We start from the raw sequence: 26,283 nt of genomic DNA on the forward strand, positions 1-26,283 counted from the left end.
GGAAAGAGCATTCCAGAACAAGAGAACAGAAGGGCAAAGGCCAGACACGAGATTAATCTTGGCTTATTCAAAGTACATAAAGAAGGCCAGGGACTGGGGGCAGAGGCAGGGGGTGCAGAGCAGAGTAGTAAGCAGGAGAGCTGAAGACAAAATCGAGTTTGGCAGGAGTCAGATCATTACAGAGCCTTGTAGCCCACAATAAGGAATTTAAATTCTATTTTAACACAATTGAAATCCACTGGAGGGTTTAAAACAGAGGAACGACATGATCTGATTTCTGTTTTAAAAAGATAACCCTGGAAGCTGTGGGGAGAAGGGATCTGGTGGTGAATGGAAGAAGGGAGACGCAGCAGGCCAGAAGAGAGATAAGGGTGGGTCAAACTAGGAGCTAGGGCAATGGCAGGAGAGATGGAGAGAAGTGGATGGATTTGAGATGGCTTTTTAAGATAGAACTCACTGGAATATTATTCAGATCTACCATTCCAGTATCAATCCAAAATTCTTTGAAGAATAATATTTTGGGAGTATGATCTACACAGCATATGCAAACCCTCAGTTCATCTACAACAGTCATTTTCATGTTTAAGACGCCTCTAGAATTGCTGCAGAGAGCATGAGGAGGTAAACCGGGCAGGTGGTCTAGATATAGTCCCCTCCATCAACCAAAGCATCTCCAAATATGTTCATTACTAAGGACAACATCCACAATTTCATTTGAAGAAAGGGTTTTTATGCTAAAACCAGACTTTGAAAACCACTATTGTGATAAGGCAGAGTCTGCCTAACTGGACCAAAGAGCCATTATCTCTTTCCTTCCAGAAATAGAGCCATCAAAATTTTTAGGCTTCACATGGCTACTCAGCTAAAGACCACATTTCTCAGCTAGGTGCAGCATCATGGCAAAGTTTAGGCGAACAAGTTATGAGCAGAAGGAATATGTTTAACTTCTGGATCATTCCCTTAAAAATGAAGCTACTTATTCTCTTCTTTCCCCGCCTAGGAAATAGTCACAATGATAGCAGCCACAGTGGACCCAAAGATGGACTTTAAATGTTGAGAATGGCAAAGCCTAACCCCCAGCCTGGGTCCTTAGACCACTGATCTCTTGGAATAGAGCCATCTACCCACTCTGTGAACTGGCCACCTACCTCTGGACTGTTAAGTGAAAAAGAAATACACATTGTATCTTTTGGTTTCAGCGTTACAGCCCCTTAGTAAAAACCCAGGCAGAGCTTCAACAGCCAACGAGTGATCTACCATGTCTCTCATTCCCTCTTCTGCATCAAACAGAAATGTTCCAGGTAGTAGATGCTCTACTGCAGTGAGAACAGCAGCAAGCAAGCCCCCAGCTAACCCAGGAGATGCATGGAGTGTGAGCGCAAAATAAGCCACTGTTGTTTTTAGGGAAGTTTTTATTACTGGAGGATCCTCTAACCTACCCTGACTAATACAACTTGGTTGAAAACAGCTGCTCTTAAATCTTCACCTGGATTACATGAGACCAGAGAACCACATCCATCACCCGGGGAGTTTCGAAAAATATTGATGCCTGAGTCCCACCCCTAGAAATCCTGACTGACAGGCTGGAGTGCAGCCTGGGCATGGTGATTTTTATATACTTCCCTGGTGATTCTAATATGCAGCCAAGGTTGAGAATCACAGATATTTGTGGGCCATATAGCAATGGCTCCCACATAATTGCTTTTATTGAACTGTACTCCAGTATGATGAGGAACATTATCTATATACTGAAGGATATTATAAGAAACAACTCCAGAATTGTGATAAGGTGTCACTTCATGGTTTAATTTACTATCTTACACAGTGTCAACTCTATGAGAACACAGGAGAAATTTCTCCCTCGTCTCAGTGTGGGAACTATTTGTGCTTTTCCTAAACAAGTTTACCTTTACCCTTGGACATTGTAAATCCTGTAAATAATCTTGCTTTCCTCTCTTTCTAGTTCCCAGAAAGTTCAGAGTCAAACTTGACGCTCCCCATTAGCAAGTGGCTAGGATTTCACTGGCACACAATTTGTGTGCTCAGCACACTGTCTTACCCTTGTTTTCTCCTTAGTTCATTTTATTCCCTTGTGATATCATACAGGCTAATTTAAGTCATTTCTAGAACAAGGAAGGATATAAATATATTTTTAAATAATAAATAGGGAGCATGTGCCGCTGACTGGAAGACGGATGAAAAGGAAAACGGTCAAGCACTCCAGCTCCTCCAAACAACGTGCACACACTAGGTCTGTCACAAAAACATCCACCAGAGTCTACTTGTTAAATAGTTAATGTCACTTAAAAATAGAAATTCCTGCTTCATTTACTGGAATGTGGGGAGCCCTGCTGAAGCTGAATGCTACATGTCATGCCCTGAGAAACGAGGGACAAGCAGGAAAGTCAGTACTGAAAGCTCCTAACGCAGGGTTTTCAAATGATAAGAATCCATCTTGCGGTTCCATTCACCTTCAGCAAAGTTTCAATGCGGCAACTTTCGTTACTCTTTATTATAGATTGAAAGGCCCATTAGCTACTTGTTCTTCCTGGGGGTTGTAATAACCATAATAGCAGGAGCTACACAACTCTTCAGCTGACTTCCTCTTAAGAGCTTCCAGGATGCACATCTGAAAGGCATCTCACCACATTTCACAAATACTTCATTCTTGACAGCCCACTCTCTTCTTTGCATATCCTTTCAGGCTGGATGCATATGCTAGAAAGAGTTATAAACTCCAGCTCTACCTCAAATTATCTTTCCTCTTGTAAACTTCTCCACATCATCTCTTTGCTGCATTCTAAAAAGAATGTCCCGGGCCAGCCCAGCGGCTCAGTGGTTAAGTTCACATGTTCCGCTTTGACGGCCCAAGGTTCGCTGGTTCGGATCCCAGGTGTGGACCTACACACTACTTATCAAGCCATCCTGTGGCAGGCGTCCCACATATAAAGTAGAGGAAGATGGGCACAGATGTTAGCTCAGGGCCAGTCTTCCTCAGCAAAAAGAGGAGGATTGGTGGCAGATGTTAGCTCAGGGCTAATCTTCCTCCAAAAAATAAATAAATAAAAAGAATGTCTTTGTCTAACACTTTCAATAATATTTGATATTGAATGACCCTATGTTTCATGAGTTCACATCAGCAGCTAAGTGTCACAAGATTTCCACAAACTACAGAATATAGTGTTTTCTACCAAGATGGATGAGCACACACACCTGCGGACATAAAGTCCTATAACACTAGAGCTTGGAGGAACCTCAGAGGTCACCTAGCCCACCCCACTCAAACCTCTATTTGGCAGACAGGAAAACAGAGCCCCCAAGAAATATCCATTCAGGTAGTCACTCCTGTATTAATACTGGGTGATGTCCCAGAATTTCATTGTTTATTGAGTTATTTGAAACTTGGTATATATTTTCTCATTAAGAAACAATGTTACAACAGGAAATTAGACCCCAGATTAGCCTACAAAATTATATTTAGGATGGACGGTGGTGATGGTAGCACAATAATGTGAACGTACTTCAATATCACTAAACTGAAGTACGTTCAGTGAACAAGGTAAAACTTTATATGTATTTTACCACAATTTTAAAAAAACAACCACCTTATTCAACCCATAAAGTGGCTGAAACATGCGGCACACGCGGAAGGAGGAGCAGGAGAAGGAAGAACTTCCCACCATCTTGCCTGGGTCCGCATGAGGGTTCTTCCTTGAGTAAATGTCTGGCTAACGGCTTCTGCAGCGTCCATTTTCCCCTCCATATATCACTAGCTCCCAAAATGCCTTTAGGGAACTGGTCCTCCCCATTCTCAGCCATGGTGGGGCTGACCCCAGTCTCATCTCTAGGAGTCACCAGCCACTGGCTTCAGGCAGTCCTCTGGCTAAAGTGTTGGTTCACGGGTCGTTTCAGGCCAATAAGACTCAAGAAACATGCGTGTGTTTTGTGTGTTGTGTGTTGTGTTTCATGGAGGCTGGTGCTTCTGGGGGAAAAAATCCACCTCCTCTTCCTTTCTCCTGGAGCTACCATAAGAGAAGCTATCTTTCCCTCTGAACAGGGCAGAAGATGAATGGGAGATCCTGAACCACTGTGGCCACTGCTGCCACCATGACAGGTGCTAAACTGAGGCCTAAGCCAGAACACAGAATTGAGCACAGAACAGCACGCAGTGTTGAAAGAATTGCACAGAAAGGGAGTAGAAGCCCTGATTAAGTCATAAATCTCTGGAACAAGCCATACCTGAAGCCAGCCAGACCTACCCCTGGACTTTTCACTTGCAGGAGCCAATAATTCTCTATTTCGCCTTAGCCAATTTGTGTTGAGCTTCTGTTTATTTGCAACTGAAAGATTCCTAACAGATACAGATCCAGAACAAAGTTTGAAATAGACCAAGTTTGATTCTCATTCACTACCCTTTCTGAAACCATCTCCTACCAGCCACTATCTTTCTCCCCAGGCACCTAGTACCCTCCTTCTGTCCAAAGTTTTCCATTCTAATCCCCTATCCAGGCCTTTAATATTACCTTCCCATCTCCTCTTACTTCTAATTCACCCCCCTCAATGCAAATTTATAAAACAAAAATAAAGAAAAATACAGAAATTATTATGAATATGTTACCGCTCAGTCTAAAAGAAGATTCAAAGTTTGTCTGTGCCTACATCGATTTGTGTGGGTCCACATGCATGACAGTCGCTGCTAGAAGCAAGTTTCGTGTACAGTCCTGGGGCAGGGTCAGAATGATGTCTGCTCCCCAGCATAAGCTAGAGAGAGAGATGCAGGTAGAAAGTACGGAAGCTAGCTTAACCAGGGAATCTGTGAGATGGAAGGCAGAGGAGGTGTCACTCGAGGGCCAAAGGACAGAACGTGACCCAGAGTTGGGGAAGTCTGGAGCACATGTTGTCCAGAGAGGCTGAAGACTATGGTGCTGTCTGCCACCTTCTAGGTTTTGCCTGAGAAATAGCATCTGAGTTAGAAGGAAGCAGTGTTCTCACGGACGAAAGCAGAGCAGGGGGGGAGCTGCCTTCAAAGGCTTGTGGCAGCAGACATCAACGAGGGACAGGGTGGCGAACACCCCTTGGACTCACAGAAATGAGTAAGATATCAGGAGGCAAGGTGTCGAGGTCCCATGTGTACAAGGAGCAAAGGTGAACAAGCAAAATGTGGATTATTAATGTTGACACCCGACAACTTCTCCTACTCCTCCTGCCTCTTGTCCCACATGATCTGTTAGTGACAATGTCCACGTACACCTACAGGCTCTCGGGCCACAGGGACATCCAGGCCACACAAAGCAGAATTTAACAGGTGAACACTCAGAATATCAGGGAGCGCCGAGGAGACCATATTACAGAGCTTCATGGAGGAGAAAGTTCTAGAGGTGTTTGACAGATGGAAAGATCATCATGAGGTGGAAATGGTGAGACCTTCTTCAAAGAGAAGTAATGGCATGACGGAGGGGCGCAGGGAAGAAAGTAGGGGCTGAGTCCAAGTCTGGGCAGGTGTGCTTGTAGCAGAGGCAGAGGGGACCAGCTTTCTGATGGCAAAGTAAGGGGAGGCCAGTGTGTGTGAAAGGACAAACGGATCCAGGGAGCCTGAGGTCTTTGTGGGCGAGCATGTCCGCCTTGTTGCGGTGGCCCATGGAAGGGGGTAAAACGGGTGTATCTGTAAGTATAGGTCAAACTGCAATAGGTATGAATCACCAGAGTCCCTTAAGACTCCTGCGAACTTCCACATTGTTAAAATAGGCTGCTCGGGAACCCAAAGCATCTTGAAACTGTTCCCACTTCAGAGAGCGGAGGGAGAAGAGAAGCATTCAGGCTTGTGAGAACAGGTCTTCTGGGGCGGGGCACCAGCCCGCGCAGGCTCCCGGACCAGCCCTGACTCCCAGGCCCACCCTGAGGGTCCCGTCAGTTTCCACAGCGCTCTGTGCTTCTCCCAACGTCGCCCCGGCCTGGTGAAGCACTCCGAGGTCTGTTTTCTGTTGCTTTAAGCGGGACCACAGCTGTGTCAGGAGCCTGGATAATGGTGGACCTTTTTAGCGTATTTACACAGGTTGGATATATTTCAGTTTTGCCTGTCTGCACTTTTTAAATAGCCTGCCACACCCACTAAAAAGAAATAACTCTAGTGAATGTACTTAATGCCACCAAATTATACACTTAAAAAATGGTTAAAATGGTAAATTTTATGTTATGTATCTTCTATCACAATAAAAAAAAGTTTAAAAAATATCAATGTCCTTCCTTTTCTTTTTAAAAACTAATACTTTTCACTCTTCCTATGTAGAAATTTAAACAAAATACTTGGAAATATTAAATTTGCATTTTATTGGGTTTAAACCCTGAGCATCTCTACTCATATAGAAATAGCGATAACAATAATAATAATAAAATTCCTAGTACACATTACTCATACAATGTGTATTTGCCATAGTTTTTTAAAAACTATATTGTTTGGTTTAATTTTCATTTTATGGTATCAAAAGAAATATTTGTATTATAGTAAAGTAAATGAATATGACAGCCAACACCAAACGGAAAACAGCCTTCCCCACCAGAAGGTCTCCCTACGACAGGGCGGCCAAACGAATGAAAACTATCCCCCCAACTAAATCACCTCTCAAGCTTTCTGAAATTAGCAGAGAATGTTCGCAGCTGACCTATTTCTTTCCCACACAACTGTGCTGATAATTGACTTTTGTCCCCCAGGGAAGTGCTCAAATATAACTGAGCAGCACCTGGCACATAGAGAGTGCAGTTTCACAGACCCAATAACTCCCATAAATAGTGTACTTAGCTTGGGACTCGAGCACTCTGCTTCCTCCTTAATTCTCTCTCTCAAGGAAGAAATATTATAATGACCAGAGCCGAGTTATTATGAACATCTAGATAAAATAAAAGAAGTATTTTGAATTGTAAGTACCCAAGACATTTCTATTACTAAAAATTATTGAAAACGATGGCTATAACCACTTACATTGTTCAGACACTTTTCTTTAATCCCGTCGACCCCATCCTATTCCATAAATCCCCTTCTACAGATGAGACTCACTCAGTTTTGTTCAATCTGATGATAAGAAGGCCAAGGTCAGGGGTTTGATTTCCATGCAGGTCAAATCGTTTTGCCCCCTCAGAAATTCGGCTTTATGACCTGAGGCTGCAGATCCAAAATAAATATAAATACCATCTGCCCTATTCAACACCACAACTTGAAAAGCTCTCCGGGACACAGGCTAAGGAAAGGCAAGTCCCCTTCCACACGCAGGCCAGCATGTGCACATTTAGACCAGGACTACAACCGGAGCCCCTCGGGCTGGTGAAAGAGTATGTTAATGAAAAAATCTGAAGCCAGTCACAAAAGGTCACATATTACTGTATGATTCCAGTTACAAGAAATGTCCAGAACAGGCAAATCTATAGACAATGAGAGTAGATAAGTGGTTTGCCTAAGGCAGGGTTTGGGAGGAGGATGCGGAATGACGGCTAATGGGTACAAGGTTTCTTTTGGGGTGATGAAAATGTTCTAAAATTAGATTATGGTGATACCAGAATACAGCCTCTGAACTGCCGAAAGAATGCCTTGCCCTCTTCTGTTCCACATGCACAAAGAGGCCAAATAAGAAAGCCATGACACGGGCTGGCCTCGTGGCCGAGTGGTGAAGTTTGCAAGCTCTGCTTTGGCGGCCCAGGGTTTCGCCAGTCCAAATCCTGGGCGTGGACATGGCGCCACTCATCAGGCCATGCTGAGGCGGCGTCCCACATGCCACAACTAGAAGGACCCACAACTAAAAATACACAACTATGTGCCAGGGAGATTTGGGGAGAAAAAGGAAAAAATTAAAAAATTTTAAAAAAAATAAGAAAGCCACGACTATATAGCACTCTAACCTTAACAGTGATCATCTCACCCACCTGTTCGATTTGGAAACAGACTAAGCATTTGAGTTGTTAACACTAGCCCTGGGCCCTTCAAGAAGAAGGTTAGGAGAGCACAATAAACTCATCTATATAAGTTACTATGCATTTCCATTACTGCTGGTCTTTCCATCATTAAAGCATTAAAAAAGAAATTGCAAAAAAAAAATTTTTCCTAAGGAAAATTCCTAATTAGGAAAATATTTCCTAAAAATAATACCATATTTGGACACCGTCAACACTACAAAAGTTTCCCATTTCCAGCAATTCTGACAACCAGGAAAAATGCAGATTCTTTTCAAGTTGATGTTTACAAAATATTTCCTCTCAAAACAAAGACTGCAGGCACAGCAATTAAATTGCAACCCTGGAGAAAGACACTTCCACCAACAAAGAACATAAAATGGGAAAGAAAATAGGCACAGTTTGTCATCCAAATGATTACAGTGAAATGATCAGAAAGATTCAGTAGATGTCACATAAGCTTGCCAGCCCCTATGTAATTAATGTTTGCAGTACAGAAAGTACAAATCCTGAATGTCTTCCCTTCAGATTCAAGTAATGACCTCTGCTCTGTTTTATGTGTGTAATAAGAAACCGTATTCTAAAGAAGAGAGGAAAGTCTGCAGAGGGGCCTGTTTACTTGAGTTAAAATGAGAACTATCTTCAAGGAATTTGAAAGCAAGGTCTCTTTCAAGCCAGGTGTTGATAATACATCAGCCTTTCCTATTTCGGAAAGCAGGTTGCCACAGCACACAGCTTGTCATTACTGTTACTTGAAAGCAGAAAACTCTTCCCTTAAAATTGAATCTATAATTTAGTCTTTTCATTAGTTCAGGCTTCTATTTCTAGTCCTGTCTTCTCTCCCTGCCCCAGTTCACATGGTTGAATCCATGTAAAACTCCTGATTTTTGCTAAAGAGTCAAGCTCGTAACTTACACTCTTCTAGAACAGAGAGCGCTGTATTCTACCTCAGTGTTTTCCTGGCTCGTGGAGCAGGAGGGCATGTAACTGTTCAAAGACAGGACAGTCCTGGCTGCTTCAATCAGAAGGTGTGTTTATGGGGGTTCGTTGGGGATAACAGCCAAGCCCTCTGGAGACTTACCAATTTGATGTGTTCTAATTTGGAGAGGTATTACAGAGAGAGTGTGTGACTGGGAAAGGTCAAGGAAGTGCTTTGCACAGCCCACAGAGGAAATATTGGGGCAACACCTGGGTTCAAAGGAAGTGAAAGCCATCCAGGGGCTCTGCCTACACCAGGCACCCCTGCTGAAGGACAGGCTCAGAGGATCGGCGTTTCTGAGGCCTGTAACCCATTCTTGGCACACACTCCTGGTGGGAAGGACGCTCCGGCGAAGGGCGAGCAAGTAGAGAGGGTGGCACTGTTCTAGAAAGCACTCTGCTCCAAAATGTTGCTTAAAAAGCACACAGAGGCCAAACAGAGAGAGCTGCAGAGCAGAAGTGGGCCTGCATGCCCCGCTCCCCACCTGTCTGTGGATGTTTCCTGGAGTCTTCAGTGAGTGTGAGTGAGCTGCAAGCCCGCTCGCCCTGGTGAGGGCTCATATCTGAGTCTGAGCCGCAGAAATGAGACCAAGAAAGGGCCAAACTGGGAGGAAGAAGATGAACTTGGACAACGCCATGACCTCAGCCAGAAAACATGCGTCAGAACTAGATTTGCTGGGCCCAGCTTAACCCCCTGAGTTAGCAGACTCAGCAAGGGGCAGAGAGACTGGTTTCTGCAACCAGCTATACCATGTGGTTTGACTAAGCCACAATCTCTTCGGCTCTGCCCTTGCTTTTTCTCTTGATGAAGGAGCAGTCTCTGCTCCTTGATACCCAGGGACGACACCGTCTGGGGCAGCACGTGGAGTAATTAAGAGAGAAGGGCCACCGCAAAGCCAAGGTCATTTTCAGCTAAAGTTTCCACACAGCACCCTATAATTTTCTAGAAATATTAAAATTTGAATCCGACTTCATCTAAGTTTCCATAAAATCTTACCATCCTAAACTGAAACATAAATAGTTCTTTCTTCTACAAAAATGAGATTTAGGGAACTCTGTGTGCCTAGAACAGAGACTCAGAGATAAGCAAAAATGACTGGTTAACTGGTTGGCTACTCTTAATTAGATACCTCAATTGGGAGTTTTGTAAATTCAGTTTTATTTATTCAAGAGCAAAAAGGAGGCAGAGTTCTTTCTTGCTCTGTCAGATCTCAATATGGGAAGATGCATTCCAGAAAAAATTCACAAAGGAAACAGTGTGAATGTTTCCTTAGAGTTCATTGTAACTGGATTATGCCATTTAGCAAAGCCCTTGGGCTTTGGTGACCCTATCACTGGGGAATGTTTATTTGATGGTTGATTTTGCTGTGCCGGGTACTTCCTTTCCCATCTGCTATCATTTTGTAACACACAGGCTGACCCCTCTCCCTCCCCCTCTCTTTTCCCTGAAAAAATACAATAAATAAATAAAGACATTGGTACTGAAAAAAAAAACCTTCCAATTTTGCTGATGAAAATGATTCATTATTGCCTTCCATGCAGCTAAAACATACTAACAGTTGCGCCAGTCCTCGCCTGTTTCCCTCAGATTCATCCCTCCTCTTTCCCTGTCTGCTTTCTACCTCAATGGGGCCAAGGCCTGCAGGCTGTTTCCCAGCTGGGCTCAGCCAGTGGGAGGCACTCCCAAGAAACTAAAGACACTAGGGTGCGCCGTTGATGGGGGGCGGGGGGTGGTCAGAGTATTTCTCCCCATCTTCTCCACTTCTTTGCAGATGCACCTTCTTTGGCACCCCATGGTTCCAGCACCTACCAGGTGATTGTGGCTCCTGGGTTCCCGTAACAGTTTCCTCTCCTTGTCCTTCTAGCCCAGAGGTGATAGTGGCTTCCTGCTGTTGCTAACTTCTAGCTTCCGCTTCTGAGCTCTCCCATCACCTGTTTAACCATGTTAAACATTCAAGTGCCTGGGTTGTAAAAACTCAAGTAGTTTTGTTTCCTGGTTCGCCGCTGGCTAATACAATGACTAGTGAGTAAATAAATGAATAAGTAAATCAACAAACCTCCATAAACCAAGAACCATGCAAACAAAAATTCCATCCTATGATAAAATTGAGAAAAAAGCGACAGTCTCCAGATTCTCCAGTTTTGCCTTGTTCTTCACAGTAACCACACAAATTAAGAATATTTCTAGGATCTAAGAAGAATAAGCTATATATGTCCTTTCACAAGTGTGTTTGTGTGTCTGTCTTAGTTATTCAGGGATGAAGGGTGTTGCGGTAGAAAAACTGTAGACTCTGAGTCAGGGTCCCCTGTCTCAGTGGTAGAACTAAGCAAGGCCTTAAGAACTCAGTGGGGACCCTTGGTAAGCCCTTGTGGAAATTAATGAAACAAACCTCAACCCAGCTGGAGTCAGGCGGCCCATAGGGGGCGCTCTCACATCCTATCACACGTCTTCAATTACTCCAAAAAGAAAGAGATGTAGGCCTACATCTCTGACAGCAAGTCCAACTACTTTACTACTGTAGGAAGATTTCTCTCTCTGCCTGGCGACGGCCCAGCCAGTGAGAAATGCCACAGCTCAGCCAATGAGAAGCTGTCGCCCTGCTGAACTGTTACTTTCCTCCAAAGGACTTTTGTTCTATAAAAGTGAGCCCCTTCGTTTGCCTCTCTGGATTAGCCTATAGTTCACCATAGCATGCACACCCCAAATTGCAATTCTTTTGGCTATTCCTGAATAAACCCGTTTCGAGGGCAACATAACTGGCTAATTTGCTTTTTAAGTTTACATATATGGTGTCAGAAAGTGGAATTCAAAGAAGGTGACCCCCAAGAGACCGTGACCCCCAGAATCAAGCAAAGTACCTGCACTGAACCCCTTGTGGTCATCACTTCTGTGAGCTGCCACCTGCTTTCAGTTTGATAAGTCTCCTCGCAGATTCCAAGCTCCACTCCCTTTGTGTTCTGAGCTCTCCAACATTATTCAGGATCAGGAGAGATTTTGCCCTCTGAGAGGGACGGGGGGTGCCTTTGTCCTCCTGGTTCAAGGCATCCTTGGGGTAAAGGCATCACCCTTGGTGAGTACCCAGTTATTTTCTGAAAGTACCACAATTCTTTGTGGGGCTCAGGCTTGCTGAGAATCCAAGAGTTTTTCTTTGGTTTTCAGATTCCTTTTGGAATCCGGTTTAGGAATCCAGTAACTTTCTTTTTTTTTTTTTTTAAGATTTTATTTTTCCTTTTTCTCCCCAAAGCCCCCAAGTACACAGTTGTGTATTTTTAGTTGTGGGTCCTTCTAGTTGTGGCATGTGGGATGCCGCCTCAGCATGGCTTGATGAGCGGTGCCATGTCTGCACCCAGGATCCGAACCGGTGAAACCCTGGGCCGCCGAAGCGGAGCACGCGAACTTAACCACTCGCCACGGGGCCAGCCCCCAGCAACTTTCTTTTTAGATTCCTTTGGGGATCAGGGTTAGGATTCTGGCATCTTGGATTTTCAGAGGAAATTTCAGAAATGGAGTCCCAGTCATCTAAATGTTCTGAAGGAAATCCTCATTCAGGGACACCAGCTGGGTTTATGTTTAAGAACTATGGGCCCCCTACATGCACATTTTTAACTAAGTGGGTCAAACTAACCAAGAGTAGACCAGAATTACAATAGCCATTATGGGGAATTTTCAATCTCCCCAAACTCACTTTTCTTAATACCAAATTGGGAGACCACAGCTCTCTAATTAAGCAAAACTAACGGTATGTCTATTTTCATTGCTACCTGGAGGCTTCTGAATGCACACAGAATTCTAAAATCGCCTCGCTACAAGATAGTGTCTAAATTAGCTGAAATAACTAAAACACAGGAAGAACAATGTGGCTTCTGAAGTCTCCTGTTCCCCGCCTCCTTCTTTGTCTCAGGCACCATCTTGTTTGTCTTCCCAGACTCCACCCCGCAGCCTCCTTGTGCTCAGGCTCCATCCCTGGCACCATCTTTCTCACTCCCCCTCTGTGAAAACTTGCCCCTTTAAAATCAAAGCCTCTGAGGATTCAAACGCTAAACCCTTAATTACCATTTCTAAGTTAACTGGAGCAAATAAACAACTAGAAGAAAAAAGTGTAAAAAGCAATTACCCCGGACTTTTAATAATAGACAAAATGATTCCTTATAGCATGCAAATAAGAAAATCTTTAGTAAAAGACTTTGGCCATCTGAATAAGTAACCTTAATTTAGTCCATCTGCAAGAAATACAGTTTGGATCCAACTATTCTTTTGAGTTTTGTACCTGAAACATGGCTTAAGTTTTTTAAATAAAAGCTATGAGATCTCTGTCTGTGCCTGTCTGTATGTTATATATGTCTATGTATATATGTTATAGAGATGTGATATTTTTCTACCTCTGGATGGTATTGCTATAATTGATTTGTAAAAGAGCTCTATTTAATTGACTTGAAATTAAGTGCTTATAAGTTAAGTATTCCTAAATCTCAGAAATATAACAGAAACTAACCCAAATGCTTTTCAAGTTTCCATGATCTAGGATTAATGTTTAGGAAAGAAAAGCCAGCCTAAGGTTGTTGGTCTAATTAAAACAGGCATGTCTTTAAATTAAGAATACAATTCCATTTACAATTGCAACAAAAAGAATAAAATACCTAGGAATAAACTTAACCAAAGAGGTGAAAGATCTCTACACTGAAAACTACAAAACACTGCTGAAAGAAATTGAAGAAGACACAAAGAAATGGAAAGACAGTTCGTGCTCTTGGATTGGAAGAATTAACATCATTAAAATGTCCATACTTCCTAAAGCAATCTGTAGATTCAAGGCAATCCCTATCAAAGTTCCAACAACATTTTTCACAGAAGTAGAATAAAGAATCCTAAAATTTATATGGAACAACAAAAGACCCCAAATAGCCAAAGGAATCCTGAGAAAAAAGAACAAAGCTGAAAGTATCACACTCCCTGATTTCAAAATATACTACAAAGCCATAGTAACCAAAACAGCATGGTACTGGCACAAAAACAGACACAGAGATCAATGGAACAGAATCCAGAGCCCAGAAATAAACCCACACATTTATGGACAGCTAATATTCGACAAGGGAGCCAAGAGCATACAATGGAGAAAGGAGAGTCTCTGCAATAAATGGTGTTGGGAAAACTGGACAGCCACATGCAAAAGAATGAAAGTAGACGATTACCTTACACTATGCACAAAAATCAACTCAAAATGGATTAAAGACTTGAATGTAAGACTCGAGACCATGAAACTTCTAGAAGAAAACATAGGCAGTATGTTCTTGGACATCAGTCTTAGCAGCATATTTTCAAGTACCATGTCTGACTGTGTAGGGGAACCAAAATAAAAAATGAACAAATGGGACTACATCAAACTAAAAAGCTTCTGCACAGCAAAAGAAACCATCAACAAAACAAATAGGACAACCTAACAATTAGGAGAAGATATTTGCAAACCATATATCAGATAAGGGGTTAATATCCAAAATATACAAAGAACTCATACAACTCAACAACAAAAAAACCAACAACCCAATTAAAAAATGGGCAAAAGATATGAACAGAGATTTCTCCAAAGAAGATATACGGATGGCCAAGAGGCACATGAAAAGATGCCCAACATCATTAGCTATCAGGAAAATGCAAATCAAAACTACAATGAGGTATCACGTCACTCCAGTCAGAATGGCTATAACTAACAAGACAGGAAACAACAAGTGTTGGAGAGGATGTAGAGAGAAGGGAACACTTGTACACTGCTGATTGGAGTGCAAGCTGGTACAGCCACTATGGAAAGCAGTATGGAGTATCCTCAGAAAATTAAAAATAGATCTACCATATGGTACAGCTATCCCACTGCTGGGTATTTATGCAAAGAACTTGAAAACGCAAAGGCATAAAGATACATGCACCCCTATGTTCACTGCAGCATTACACACAGTAGCCAAGACTTGGAAGCAACCCAGGTGCCCATCAAGGGATGAATGGATAAAGAAGATGTGGTATTTATACATAATGGAATACTACTCAGCCATAAGAAATGATGAAATCCGGCCATTTGTGACAACATGGATGGTCCTTGAGGGTATTATGCTGAGAGAAAAAAGTCAGAGGGAGAAAGTCAAATACCATATGACCTCACACATAAGTAGAAGATAAAAACAACTACAGACAAACACATAGCAACAGAGATTGGATTGGTGGTTACCATAGGCGAAGAGGGGGGAGGGCAAAAGGGATGATTAGGCTCACATGTGAGATGATGGACTATAATTAGTTTTCAGGTGGAGAACATGATGTAATCTACACAGAATTCAAAATATATTACAATGTACATCTGAAAGCCATATAATGTTATAATCCAATGTTATTGCAATTAAAAAAATAAATTACTTACCTAAAATAAATAAATAAATTAAATTAAATTAAATTAAATAGGCATGTGTTTAAAGTTATCAATGTCTGAATGTAATGCAGACATACATCTTTAATTCTGCTTGTGTTTATTAGTCAAATAAGTTCATGTTATCTCTGTTACAAAATTTGTCATCAAGAAAAATAACTTGGTATAGTGAAATTTCATCAGAAATCTAAACATAATTATTGAAAACAAGTAAATTAAATGGATGTAAATAGGATAAAGCTTCTAGGTGAACCTTTTTAAGTAGTTTCCCCAAATCCTTTGGGTAACTTGAAACCTTAAAGTTTTGCTAGATTAAATTAAGTGATGGGAACTCATTGAATGCCTAAATTATTTCCAGATAAATTTATCTATTTTTGGCTCCCTATTGCAAAGAAACTAAAGATAAATTTGGGTTTGTTAGTAACCATGTCTTGTGCCACATTAAAAAAAAACTGCATTCTTTAAAAGGGCATATACTTCTAGAAATTGAGATAGATTTATAAATTTGCCAGTCACAATTGCTTACTTCTTAGTTTTCACTAGGAATTAAGGATTTTAAGGGTTAAAAATTCTAATATCCATAACCAAAGATACAAGAAATAAAAAGGGAAACATCTCCCAATGCAAGGAGAGTAGGATGTGCATGTCAGTAAAGGAATGTATAAGGAATAGAAATGCACTTTGTTGAAGGGAAAGAAAGCAACTTTGTCCTAAAGAGAGGCTAGTTATTTCGGAACAGGAAAGAGAAAAACACAGGACAAAATCTGAATGTAAAAAATAAAAAGTTGTGTTAGGTTTATGGAAAGGAATTTTGGGAGAGAAATTTTATGTGCACTCAGGACCAGCTAAGGTTGGAATGAATGAGTTTTAATATCAAAAGTAAGCTGATGCAAAATTAAAATTTGGCTTTCTTTCCTGTTGAAAGGACACAGTTTTCTTGGGCTATTGGTCCGCTTTTGATAATAGATTCTGAAAGCTTCTGTACCTTTTAAGTAATATGTCTAGAGAACGGAGATTTTGTGTTTTATCAGAATAATTTCCTGTGTTGTTTTTATCAAGTCTTTAATAACTTAGGAAAACTAAGTCTTCTTAATATTAGAAGAGTTAAGTTCCTTACAACTATGTAAACTTTTGTATTTGCCTTTGAAATCTTTTATTGTTGCTTTGGTCAAATAGATACTTAAATGTTATTTCATAACAATCTGTGATCCTATTTTGTCAAGTGTCCAAACTTTTTGTTATTTTTGACAAGCTTCCCAAAAATTCAAATTCTAAATGAAGTTTTTTTGACCTGGATGTAACTTTGGGATTTTCCAGAGAGCATCTGGAACATGTCAAAAGATTTATTCCCTCTCATTATAAAAAGAGAAATGTTAATTAGGCTTATTTGATATGTCAACTTATATCAGAAGCATGGTCAGATAAGTGCTAATAAAGCTTTTTAGGTTACACTGTATGGGTGAATGTTACTAATATAAGTGTTCTAGAAATTGTATAAAATTCCTAAATATCTGGGGGCCAGCCCGGTGGTGTAGTGGGTAAGTTTGCATGCTCTGCTTTGGTGGCCCAGGGTTCACAGGTTCAGATCCCAGGCGCAGACCTACACACTGCTCATGAAGCCATGCTGTGGTGGTGTCCCACATACAAAATAGAGGAATACTGGCACAGATGTTAGCTCAGCACACAATGTTCCTTAAGCAAAAAGAGGAAGATTGGCAACAGATGTTAGCTCAGGGACAATCTTCCTCACCAAAAAAAGAAAAATCCTAAAACTCTATGTTCTAATATAATGTTATTACTTGTAATTCTAGTTATTATAAAAAAATGTATGTCACAAAAATACCCAAATTTTCTTGTCAAGTGCATTATAATAAACCTTCATCTGATCCTTACCCTTTGCTTTTTGGGGGAGTCCTTTGTCATTTACAGAGTTACTGTTTTATTCTGATGCTTTTATAAATATATTTCATCTTCAAAGAGATTCATGGAAAAAATATGCCAAGTACTCTGGATAAAAGTTTTTGATAACTTTACGATCATAACACTGAATTGGTTAAGAATTTCTAAAACTCTAATGGAAAATGGATTGCTTTACTATTTTGTTTTCCAGATGTGAAGGACCCCCTTTACTTCCCTTCTTTAAGCTATCTATAATTTACATCAATTTGGTAAAGTGTATCTTTGTAACAGGGTTGGCACATTTATCTCTTCTCCCTACCTAATTCCTCCAGAATTTGGAAAATCTTAAGTATTCTTTTCATGACAATATATATATTTACATAAATTCAATGAGAATCTGTTCTCCTTATAACAGGAGACACTGGAAATACTGGCTGTATTACTACGGCTTTGACTAGAATATCACATTTGAGAGAGAGATATGCCGGCTCAGATATGGCCAAATGGCCTCAAGAAACTGCTTGGAAGGGTCAGCCTAGTAGCACCTTGCTTACAATTTTCCAGCAAAGCAATCTTTAAAAAGGGAGTTTATATGGTCAGTCACTATTCTTGCTGCACTTATATAAATAATCAGGCCAATTTTAATACAAACAAAGTAGTTTTACTACGATTATCTTTAATAAAAATAGGGGTAGTTGTGGAGGAAGAATTTATGTTTGCACCTTTGTAGATATTAAATTCTAGTCCTAGTCCTATTAATTGCCTTTAAGCTTCTTTTATATACCTGTTATATAAGCTGGACTGGGTCCTAAATTCTTCTAGTTTCCTTAAATGTCTGGCCATGACTCTCGAAACTATTGTTTCCAATTTTTACTGCCCTTGAAATCTCCTTGGAAGGGACTATACTAGGCCCTCCTCACTTCTCAGACAGCAACCAAACTTCAGGGACTCGAGCCTTAGGTACACAACTCACAGCTAAAGAAGGATCTACCTGACATCTACTCCTGTACAAATGCTTGGGACCCCCAAATCAAACTCACTAGGATTTGAGGCAGCCGACATCTGAGGCAGACAGCTCTCCCAAGATGATTGGACCTGGCTTGTATACCCTCTTCTCAATGTCGCTTTTTACTTTATTTTCTCCCTCTCTTTCTTGGAAGGTCAATGCACTTGTCTACGTTTCCCAACCCCTTGCAAAAGGGGAAAACCTCCCTGCTGGATTTGCCATCAGAAACCTCAATCTGTCCAAGATAGTAACGACCCCTTAGTTCACCACAAGTAATTTCACTGGGATTCCAGTGCTGTTGTTTGTCTAAATTGCTCTGCTGGCCCATTTTACCAAGTCAGGGTGCTAAGCCCACCTAAACTTGTCCCTTGCTTTAATTTAACCCAACTTTGGAAGGAGAAAACGAACATGTTCTTTTGACTATTTGTGTGAAAAATTTGGGGGGACCATCAATGTATGTCGAATTGTTTGTGCACTTCTTAGGATGTCCATGTATTTAGGCAACCTCTTGGTATGTAACAACATGGTATCTGAGCCTTGTTTATATAATACTAATGCCTCTACATCGATGAATGAGTCTGTAAATGATATCACTTATGTGGGAGTCTTATGTACACCCCCTGGGCATGTCTTCACCTGTGGAAGTTTCAGTAATAGCCTTTATGAAAAGGCAGCACATTGCCTTGACAGCTGGAGAATACAAGAACATTGTGCCCTTGCTGTATTCACTGTCCCATTGTCTCTGCATACCCAGAGAACTCTCATTGGTCTCTCTCACTCAATCTCCATAGTAGCCCTCAACGAGAATTCCCAGGAGGTGGACTTGACTCTAGGTTTGTCTCTGTGGGAAAAGCTTTCTTCCTGTGGATCAGAGTGAGTGCCAATAAACAGATGATCAGGAATCTCTCCCTGACACTAGAAGAGTTGGCCAACTCCACAGCCAAAGCAGTTTCAGCTCAGCAATGATTGCCTAACTCACTGGCCAAGGTAGTTCTGGATAATCGTATAGCCCTTGATTATCTACTCACTGAGCAAGGAGGTATCTGTGCAGTGGCAAACACCTCCTATCCACATGGATAAATGCCTCTGGGGAAGTAGAAACCCAGTTACATAAAATAAGAGAGCAAACACATTGGCTACAACAAATTTCACCCAACAATCCACTGTCTTTTGGTTTGTTCAGCCAGTTACCTTTCCAGTCTGGGCTCCTGGTTTAGAACCATCCTGCAAACTGGGCTCATAGTATTGTTCTTAATCTTACTCTGTATACTTATTTAAAGTTCTATACCTATTGCCTGTCAAACCTCCATAAAAATTATGTGCCCGGGGCTGGCCCCGTGGCTGAGTGGTTAAGTTCGCGTGCTCCACTTCAGTGGCCCAGGGTTTCGCCGGTTTGGATCCTGGGTGCGGACATGGCACCACTCATCAGGCCATGCTGAGGCGGCATCCCACATGCCACAACTAGAGGGACCCACAAATAAAATATACAACTATGTACTGGGGGGCTTTGGGGAGAAGAAGAAAAAGAAAAAAAGATTGGCAACATGTTAGCTCAGGTGCCACTCTTTAAAAATAAAAATATTTCAAAAAAAAAAAACACATGCCACAACTAGAAGGACCCACAACTAAGAATATACAACTATGTACTGGGGGGCTTTGGGGAGAAAAACGAAAAAAATAAAATCTTAAAAAAATAAAAAATAAATTAAAAAATAATATAAATAATAAAAATAAAAATAAAAAATGATGTGCCTGATAAAGTGATGCTGGCTCGACACTTTGAGATGATCTCCAATGACTATGACCTTGGCAAAATATAGACTTTGTATGGGAAATGCCTGAGAGTTCTCGTCCTAACCTTCCTTGTTCCTCAAACGTTAGCCTAAGTGGTTTCCAACCACCATGTACTTTCCCTCCAATGTGGGACACAACAACCAGGAAAGGTCCTTCATAGTATGAAGGGACAAAACCACTACACACAATGAACCTGACTCTTGATCAGCAATGCTGTTAGAGAAAGATCTTGATCAAAAGGGGAAAATGTGGAATTGATCAAAGAAACCTCAACCAAATTGGAGTCAGGAAGGCCTGTAGGAGGAGCTCTCATGCCCTATCATACATCATCAATTACTCCAAATAGGAAGAGACTAGGCATGCATCTCCAACGGGAAGTATAACTACTTTACTACTGAAGGAAGATGTCTCTCTCTGCCTGGAAACAGCCCAGCCAATGAGAAACATCACAGCTCAGCCAATGAGAAGCCATCACCACCCTGAACTGTTACTTTTCACCAATGGACTTTTGTATGGAACAGTCCCCCCTACTCCCCTTTTGCTCTATAAAGGAAAGCCCCTTCCTTGGTCTCTCCAGATTTGCCTATGGTTCTCCATAACATGCACATCCCAAATTGCACTTCTTTTGGCTATTCCTGAATAAACTCGTTTTGAGGGTAACAGATCTGGCAAATTTGTTTTTTAAATTGACAGCCTTTATGTCCTTGGGTCTATGTTTTATTCAACTAAAAATGGGAGAGTGAAGTACTTTCCCTCTGCAATCTCTTCCTGTTCTAAAATTCTGTGATTCTAAGTTTATGGATAAATTTTGCATACATGCCTCTAGGCATATGATTATTCTTAGAGCTTATTCTATTCAACAAAGCATATACCTTCTGTTGATGAATTTGCATTTCATCAGAGAAATGTGTCTATAACCAGTGCCCAAATTATAACTCAAAGAATTTTTTTCCAACTTGTTTTATTATAGGATCAATTTAGTATCTAAATATGTTTAGATCTCTAAATAGAGTGTGGGCTCACTGAATTATTGTAATGATCATCTGATTAGCATACCTAAAAAAACACAAGGATCCATGCTCTAAGGTAGATAGTTCCAATAAAATCTTCCATTCTGCATGCTCTTTTGTGAGGTGACCTTGCCGCACCCCATCAAAAGGCAGAGTCTATTTACCCTCCCTTTGAAACTGGGCTGGCCCTTTGACTGGTTTTGACTTAGAGATTACAACAGAGTGATGTCATGTAGCTTTTGATACTAGGTCTTAGGAAATCTGCAGCTTCAGCCTTTACTTGTTGGGATAGTCCTTCTCGGAACCCAGCCACCATGCTGTGAGGAAGCTGAAGCAACCATGCTGAGAGGCCTCAGTGGAGGAAAACTGAGTGCTCTGCCAAAATCTCTAGTAGCGCTCTCAGCCCGCAGCCAGCATCAAATGCCAACCACATGTGTGAGGCTATTTTAGACCTTTCAGCCATCCCAGTGCCCAGATAACATCACACAAAGCAGAAATGTCTGGCTAGCACAGAGAAATAAAAAATATTGTTGCTGCTTTAAGCCACTAAATTTAGGAGAGATTTGTTAGAAGGCAGTTTCTCCCCATTAAACAGAGTTAATGTTGGAGCAGAACCCTATGATTAAAATATGTCAAGCTAGTCTTCCATCCATCCACTCCTTCATTCACTTGAATGAATACTTATTGAACATCCACTATACTAGATGCTGGGGACGCAAAGCAGACCAAATGCAGACATGTCTCTGCCCTGGTGGAACTTATCACCTGGATGGGAAGACAGACACTAACAGAGAAATTTAAGTACATGTTAAATTATAATAGTGAGGTACTATTAAGAACTGGCACAGGGCACTCTTGGGAGCCCCTAGTGGAGGAACTGACCTTATCAGAGAGGTTAGAAAAAGAGGCAAAGACTAAACTTATGTCTCAATGAAGATTAAAAACTAACTAGGCAGAGGGAAAGCAAAAGCCCTCCGCATAGAGGGCTCAGCATATGCCAAGTGCCTATGGCAGTGCGGAGGGTGACATGTTCGAGCTCTGTGTTCAAAGCTGAGATCATGGCTCAAGATGAGGCTGGAAGCAGCTAGGGGCCAGGCCATGTAAAACTTTGCAGTCCTCATAAGGGCAAACTTTACAAGGAGAGGTCAACAAAATAATCCCACTCTGAGCTGGTTTTCTCTTTGAACCCCAGTGGGAGTAACCTGGAGTACTCCACCACATACACTATATGTGCAGTGACAGCCAGGGCTATTTCTTTCTTTTTCTTTTTTTTTCTTTCTTTTTGTGAGGAAGATTGGCCCTGAGCTAACATCTGTTGCTAATCTTCCTCTTTTTGCTTGAAGAAGATTGTCTGCTGAGCTAACATCTATGCTACTCTTCCTCTATTTTATGTGGGATACCACCACAGCATGGCTTGACGAACAGTACTAGGTCCATGCCTGGGATCCGAGCCTGTGAACCCCATGCTACCAAAACGGAATACAGAACTTAACCACTACATCACCAGGCGGCCCCCCATGGGTGTTTCAATACTCAGTGCACATGGGCATTTTGTCCACACCTTTCTTCCTTGCTACAGTTCCCTGTATTATTTGCATACGTCCATGTCTCCATAACTACATAATAAAATCCTTTGAGTACAGAGGCTGTCTCTCATTCATCTTTTCATTGCTCCTCCACAGTAACCAGCACAATGCTGGGCACAAAGCAAATGTTTAACAAGTGTTTCCTAAAAATTTAAGACATGAATAAATAATCCATTCATAAAGAGCCTGTCAGGAGTGATCTCCTGGGAGAAAATTCTACAGCCTCCCTTGGAAAGCCATTCCACTGAGAGCAACACTCTTAGGAAAGTCTTGCTGTAAAATATCATTCCTTTCTCATTGTAGCCAATTCTTGAATTTCATCCTCAATGAAGGATGAGAACAGTCTATCACATCTCCAAAGAACACCTTCGTGTACACTGTGAAGGTCGTCACTGCGTCACCCCTCGCTCTCTCTCCTCTCCATGGCAAAATGCTTAATCTTCTCACCTTTCCTCAAAGAAACCATTTAGTTGTTCCCTGGATTCATTCCAAAACCTCCACCCCTCCTAAATTGTGGAGGCTAGCAATCTAGTAGACCAGGAAACAAGGTCAAAGATCCCGGAGGGACTTTGCCAGCAGTCCTCAGAGTAGAGGCAGGCTCTCTTTCTCAGTCTGCTTGTTTTCATGCCAACTCACATATGTGCACGTGTATGTGTGTGCACACACCATGTGTGCATGTACACACACATACACTGAAACTGTACAGCTCAAAGAATAAACATTGTTTGATTAGGTGAGTTTGCCAACTGTCCTCTGTCCTTCACCACCAGCCCAGTCTTACCCATCTGATTTGACACATCAATTTCTTTTTTTAAGTGAAAGCTTTCCCTCCATATATTTGCAAATACGTGACAGAGAAATGAGCGGCATTATTTTTATTGGTATCCTCACTATCATCTTAATGTGCAAAAGCATCACACAGCCCATGAAATAGCACCAAGAAGTTCCATCACTCCAATGTATCAAGAATTCAAAATCAATAAATCACTGGTCATTCTACAAATAATGAGGCTCTAATAAGAAAAACAGCTGTTGTGCTTTTTTTAAAAAATGTGGTTTTGGCATTTGGGTGAAAGCTGTTTAACTTTATTTTTAAAAATATTGTTAAATCCCATTTGCAGTAATTTCTCTCTTGTCAAAGAAATAAAAATCCCTCAGTTATTTTTATTGTAGCCATTATAGAAGTCCATATTATGCCATTGAAATGAGATCACGTGTAAGATACTTACTGAACTGTAAATGCTCCCAAACATTATGTATTATTTTTGTGCAGAAAAAAATAGGAACATTGTGTATATGACACAATTACAACTAACTCCTAAATTTAAATTAGATCATTTTATTAAACCAACAAACCCCGGTTTCAGAAACACATAAAACATACTAGTTCTAAAAATATGCATTGGTTGAAATTATTCCCAAAATTATTCAGCATGTAACGCCTTTTACATTTTTAAGCCAACACATGGCAGCACATGTAAGAGGAACTTATACATACATTATCTTGCCTGTATAATAAACATCATAATTGTTTACTGGAGTAAATTGAGGAAAGAATACGCATATTAGAAAGAATATTGACTGTTTTGTTTGTGCTTGAAAGAATAAAGCATTAGTGAAGTGACAGTGGAGATGAACTCAAAACTTTTAGCAAAACAGCTCATGGAATACACTGCTGAATGATTAGTATTTCTAAGAAAATTGCAACCACAAAACACTACCAAAAATAGGCACCTACGAAATAAACATCAACAAAACCTCAAACAGTCACATAACTCAAAATTTTTTTAAAGATGAAGAATGTCTTTGACTTATCAAATATGTAAATAAGCACTGCAAAGCGGATAGAATGCACTGTTAAAATGAATTCAGAATTCAAAATACATTTTAATAATACATATGCTTAGTGCTCACTGAGTGAAAGAGTAGTAGTAATTTCTTTTTATGCAGAAAATGAAGATCTGCATAATAAATATCTAAATGTGCTTTATAGATCCTTCAGGAGAGGTCCGAGTCCAATTTTGAGTCTAATACCCTTTCGTCGTGGATAACCTGCTTAAACTGATGATAATCACTAAAGAAACGCACAGCGGCTGCCATCATAGGTTAAAAACACATTACTCAATGCTCTGAGTGACCTACAGGGAAAAGAACTTCCCAAGGTCACTCCAAGCAGCCCACAGCAGAGCTTAGGTTAAAAGAAATCCTCGCAGGTCACCCGGAAAGCAGACACGTCGACAGTCTCTGTTCCAAAGAGAGATCAAGGTGACTCACTTTTGCATGATCTCTCTAGCACCCAGCAGCTATGGAGCGGTGCTTTCATTTATTGCACATGGACAGTATGAAAATTAAGGACCAATTTCCTGTGTCAAGGTGAAAGGCACCTAAGCATTCAGCGTAACCGGCGACCCTCAGCACGCACAAAGCGCTCTAGAACCACGCAGAAGAAAACCACCACGAGGAAAACAAACGCTAAGTGTAGTACCACCCAGACCCCAGGAATTGAGCGCCGGCCGTCGCTCATATCGCTTTATCCAGATCCAGCAGTCTCTCCCTAATTAAGCGAACCAAAGAAGCGGTCCCAAAGTGACGCCAAACTTTCTGCTCAAAGTGTATTTCTTTTGACCAGAGCTCGGAGATCTCTCCCAAGTCCTAGACAGACAAGAGTATGCAAAATAGGTCAAAAGAGAAAAGATCGCTCACTCTCAGCCGAATCCAACCAGCCTCAGGGTCGGGTTACTCAAAGTCAAGTTTTGCACGACTTAGAGACGTTTCCCCACGCACTGAAGGTGCAATCAGGAATACTTCCAGACTTAAATTCAACGTCCCTGACCTAAACCAGGTCCCCGCCGACTTCCGTCCACAGGCACAAACTTCCCAGGGCAGTGCAGAGACGCCGGGACCTGAGGACGTCGGAGGCAGGGGGCGCAGAGGGAGAAGGAGGCAGCCCGGGCGCCCGCCTGGGCTGGCAGGAGGCGCGCGGGGACGCGACCTGCCCTCCCGCCGTGGGGGCTGCGCCCGGTTCCCGGACCCCCGCGCCCGCCGCGCGCTCGGCCTCCTCCCGACCTGCTCCCTCGCCTCCTCCCCGCGCCCGCCTCCTACCTGTCTGAGGATGAAGCTGGTCGAAGTGGTGCTGCCATCGGATCTTTTCAACCTGCTCCTCCGGGTTGTGGTGCCTCGGGCCACCTGGACTCGACACACGGGGCCAGAGAGAAGCCAGTGAGGACTGCAGCGTCGAGCCAGGCGACCACCCCCGCCTCCGGACCAGCTCCCGGGGCTCCCCCAGAGCCCGCACCCAAATCTCCTCCGCGGACCCCAGGTACAGCCCCCACCCCCACCCACCCCTTCCAAGCCTCGACGGCTGAAAAGATGCGCGAGAAGAGCAGCCTGCGAGCACCCACCACATCCATTAACAAAGACTCAGGGTGCGGGGTTCAAGTCCCCGGCATCGGCTGGGGAAGGCTGCGGGCTCCGGAGCGGGAGCGCAGAGACCCGACGAGGTGAGGAGGAGGAACAGGAGGAGGAGGAGAAAGAGGAGGAGCGGGAGGAGAAAGGGACGCGGAGGAGGGGTGGGGACCAGGACCGCGACTCCCAGGACTGGGGGCCCCGCGCGCCGGGCGCGAAGGCGGGGCGCTCTCGGGCGGCCGAGGAGGGAGGAGGAG

The 26,283-nt window shown here is 42.1% G+C and overlaps 1 protein-coding gene across 5 annotated transcripts in view; it reads right to left on the bottom strand.

Annotated features, from left to right (window-relative positions):
- CACNB4 (calcium voltage-gated channel auxiliary subunit beta 4) overlaps positions 1-26,283 on the bottom strand; it is a 241,374-nt gene that overhangs the window by 214,539 nt on the left and 552 nt on the right. For 2 of the 5 annotated variants that reach the window (XM_070579765.1, XM_070579772.1), the window contains exon 2: positions 25,724-25,807. In XM_070579765.1, the coding sequence (XP_070435866.1) occupies positions 25,724-25,807 (84 nt within the window). Of the gene's footprint in view, positions 1-25,723; positions 25,808-26,022; positions 26,281-26,283 lie in introns of those variants that run through there. The other 3 variants (XM_070579766.1, XM_070579771.1, XM_070579775.1) reach the window with 3 other exon arrangements.

The sequence above is a fragment of the Equus przewalskii genome, chromosome 17 (assembly GCF_037783145.1).
Source record: "Equus przewalskii isolate Varuska chromosome 17, EquPr2, whole genome shotgun sequence".
Taxonomy (NCBI): Eukaryota; Metazoa; Chordata; class Mammalia; order Perissodactyla; family Equidae; genus Equus; species Equus przewalskii.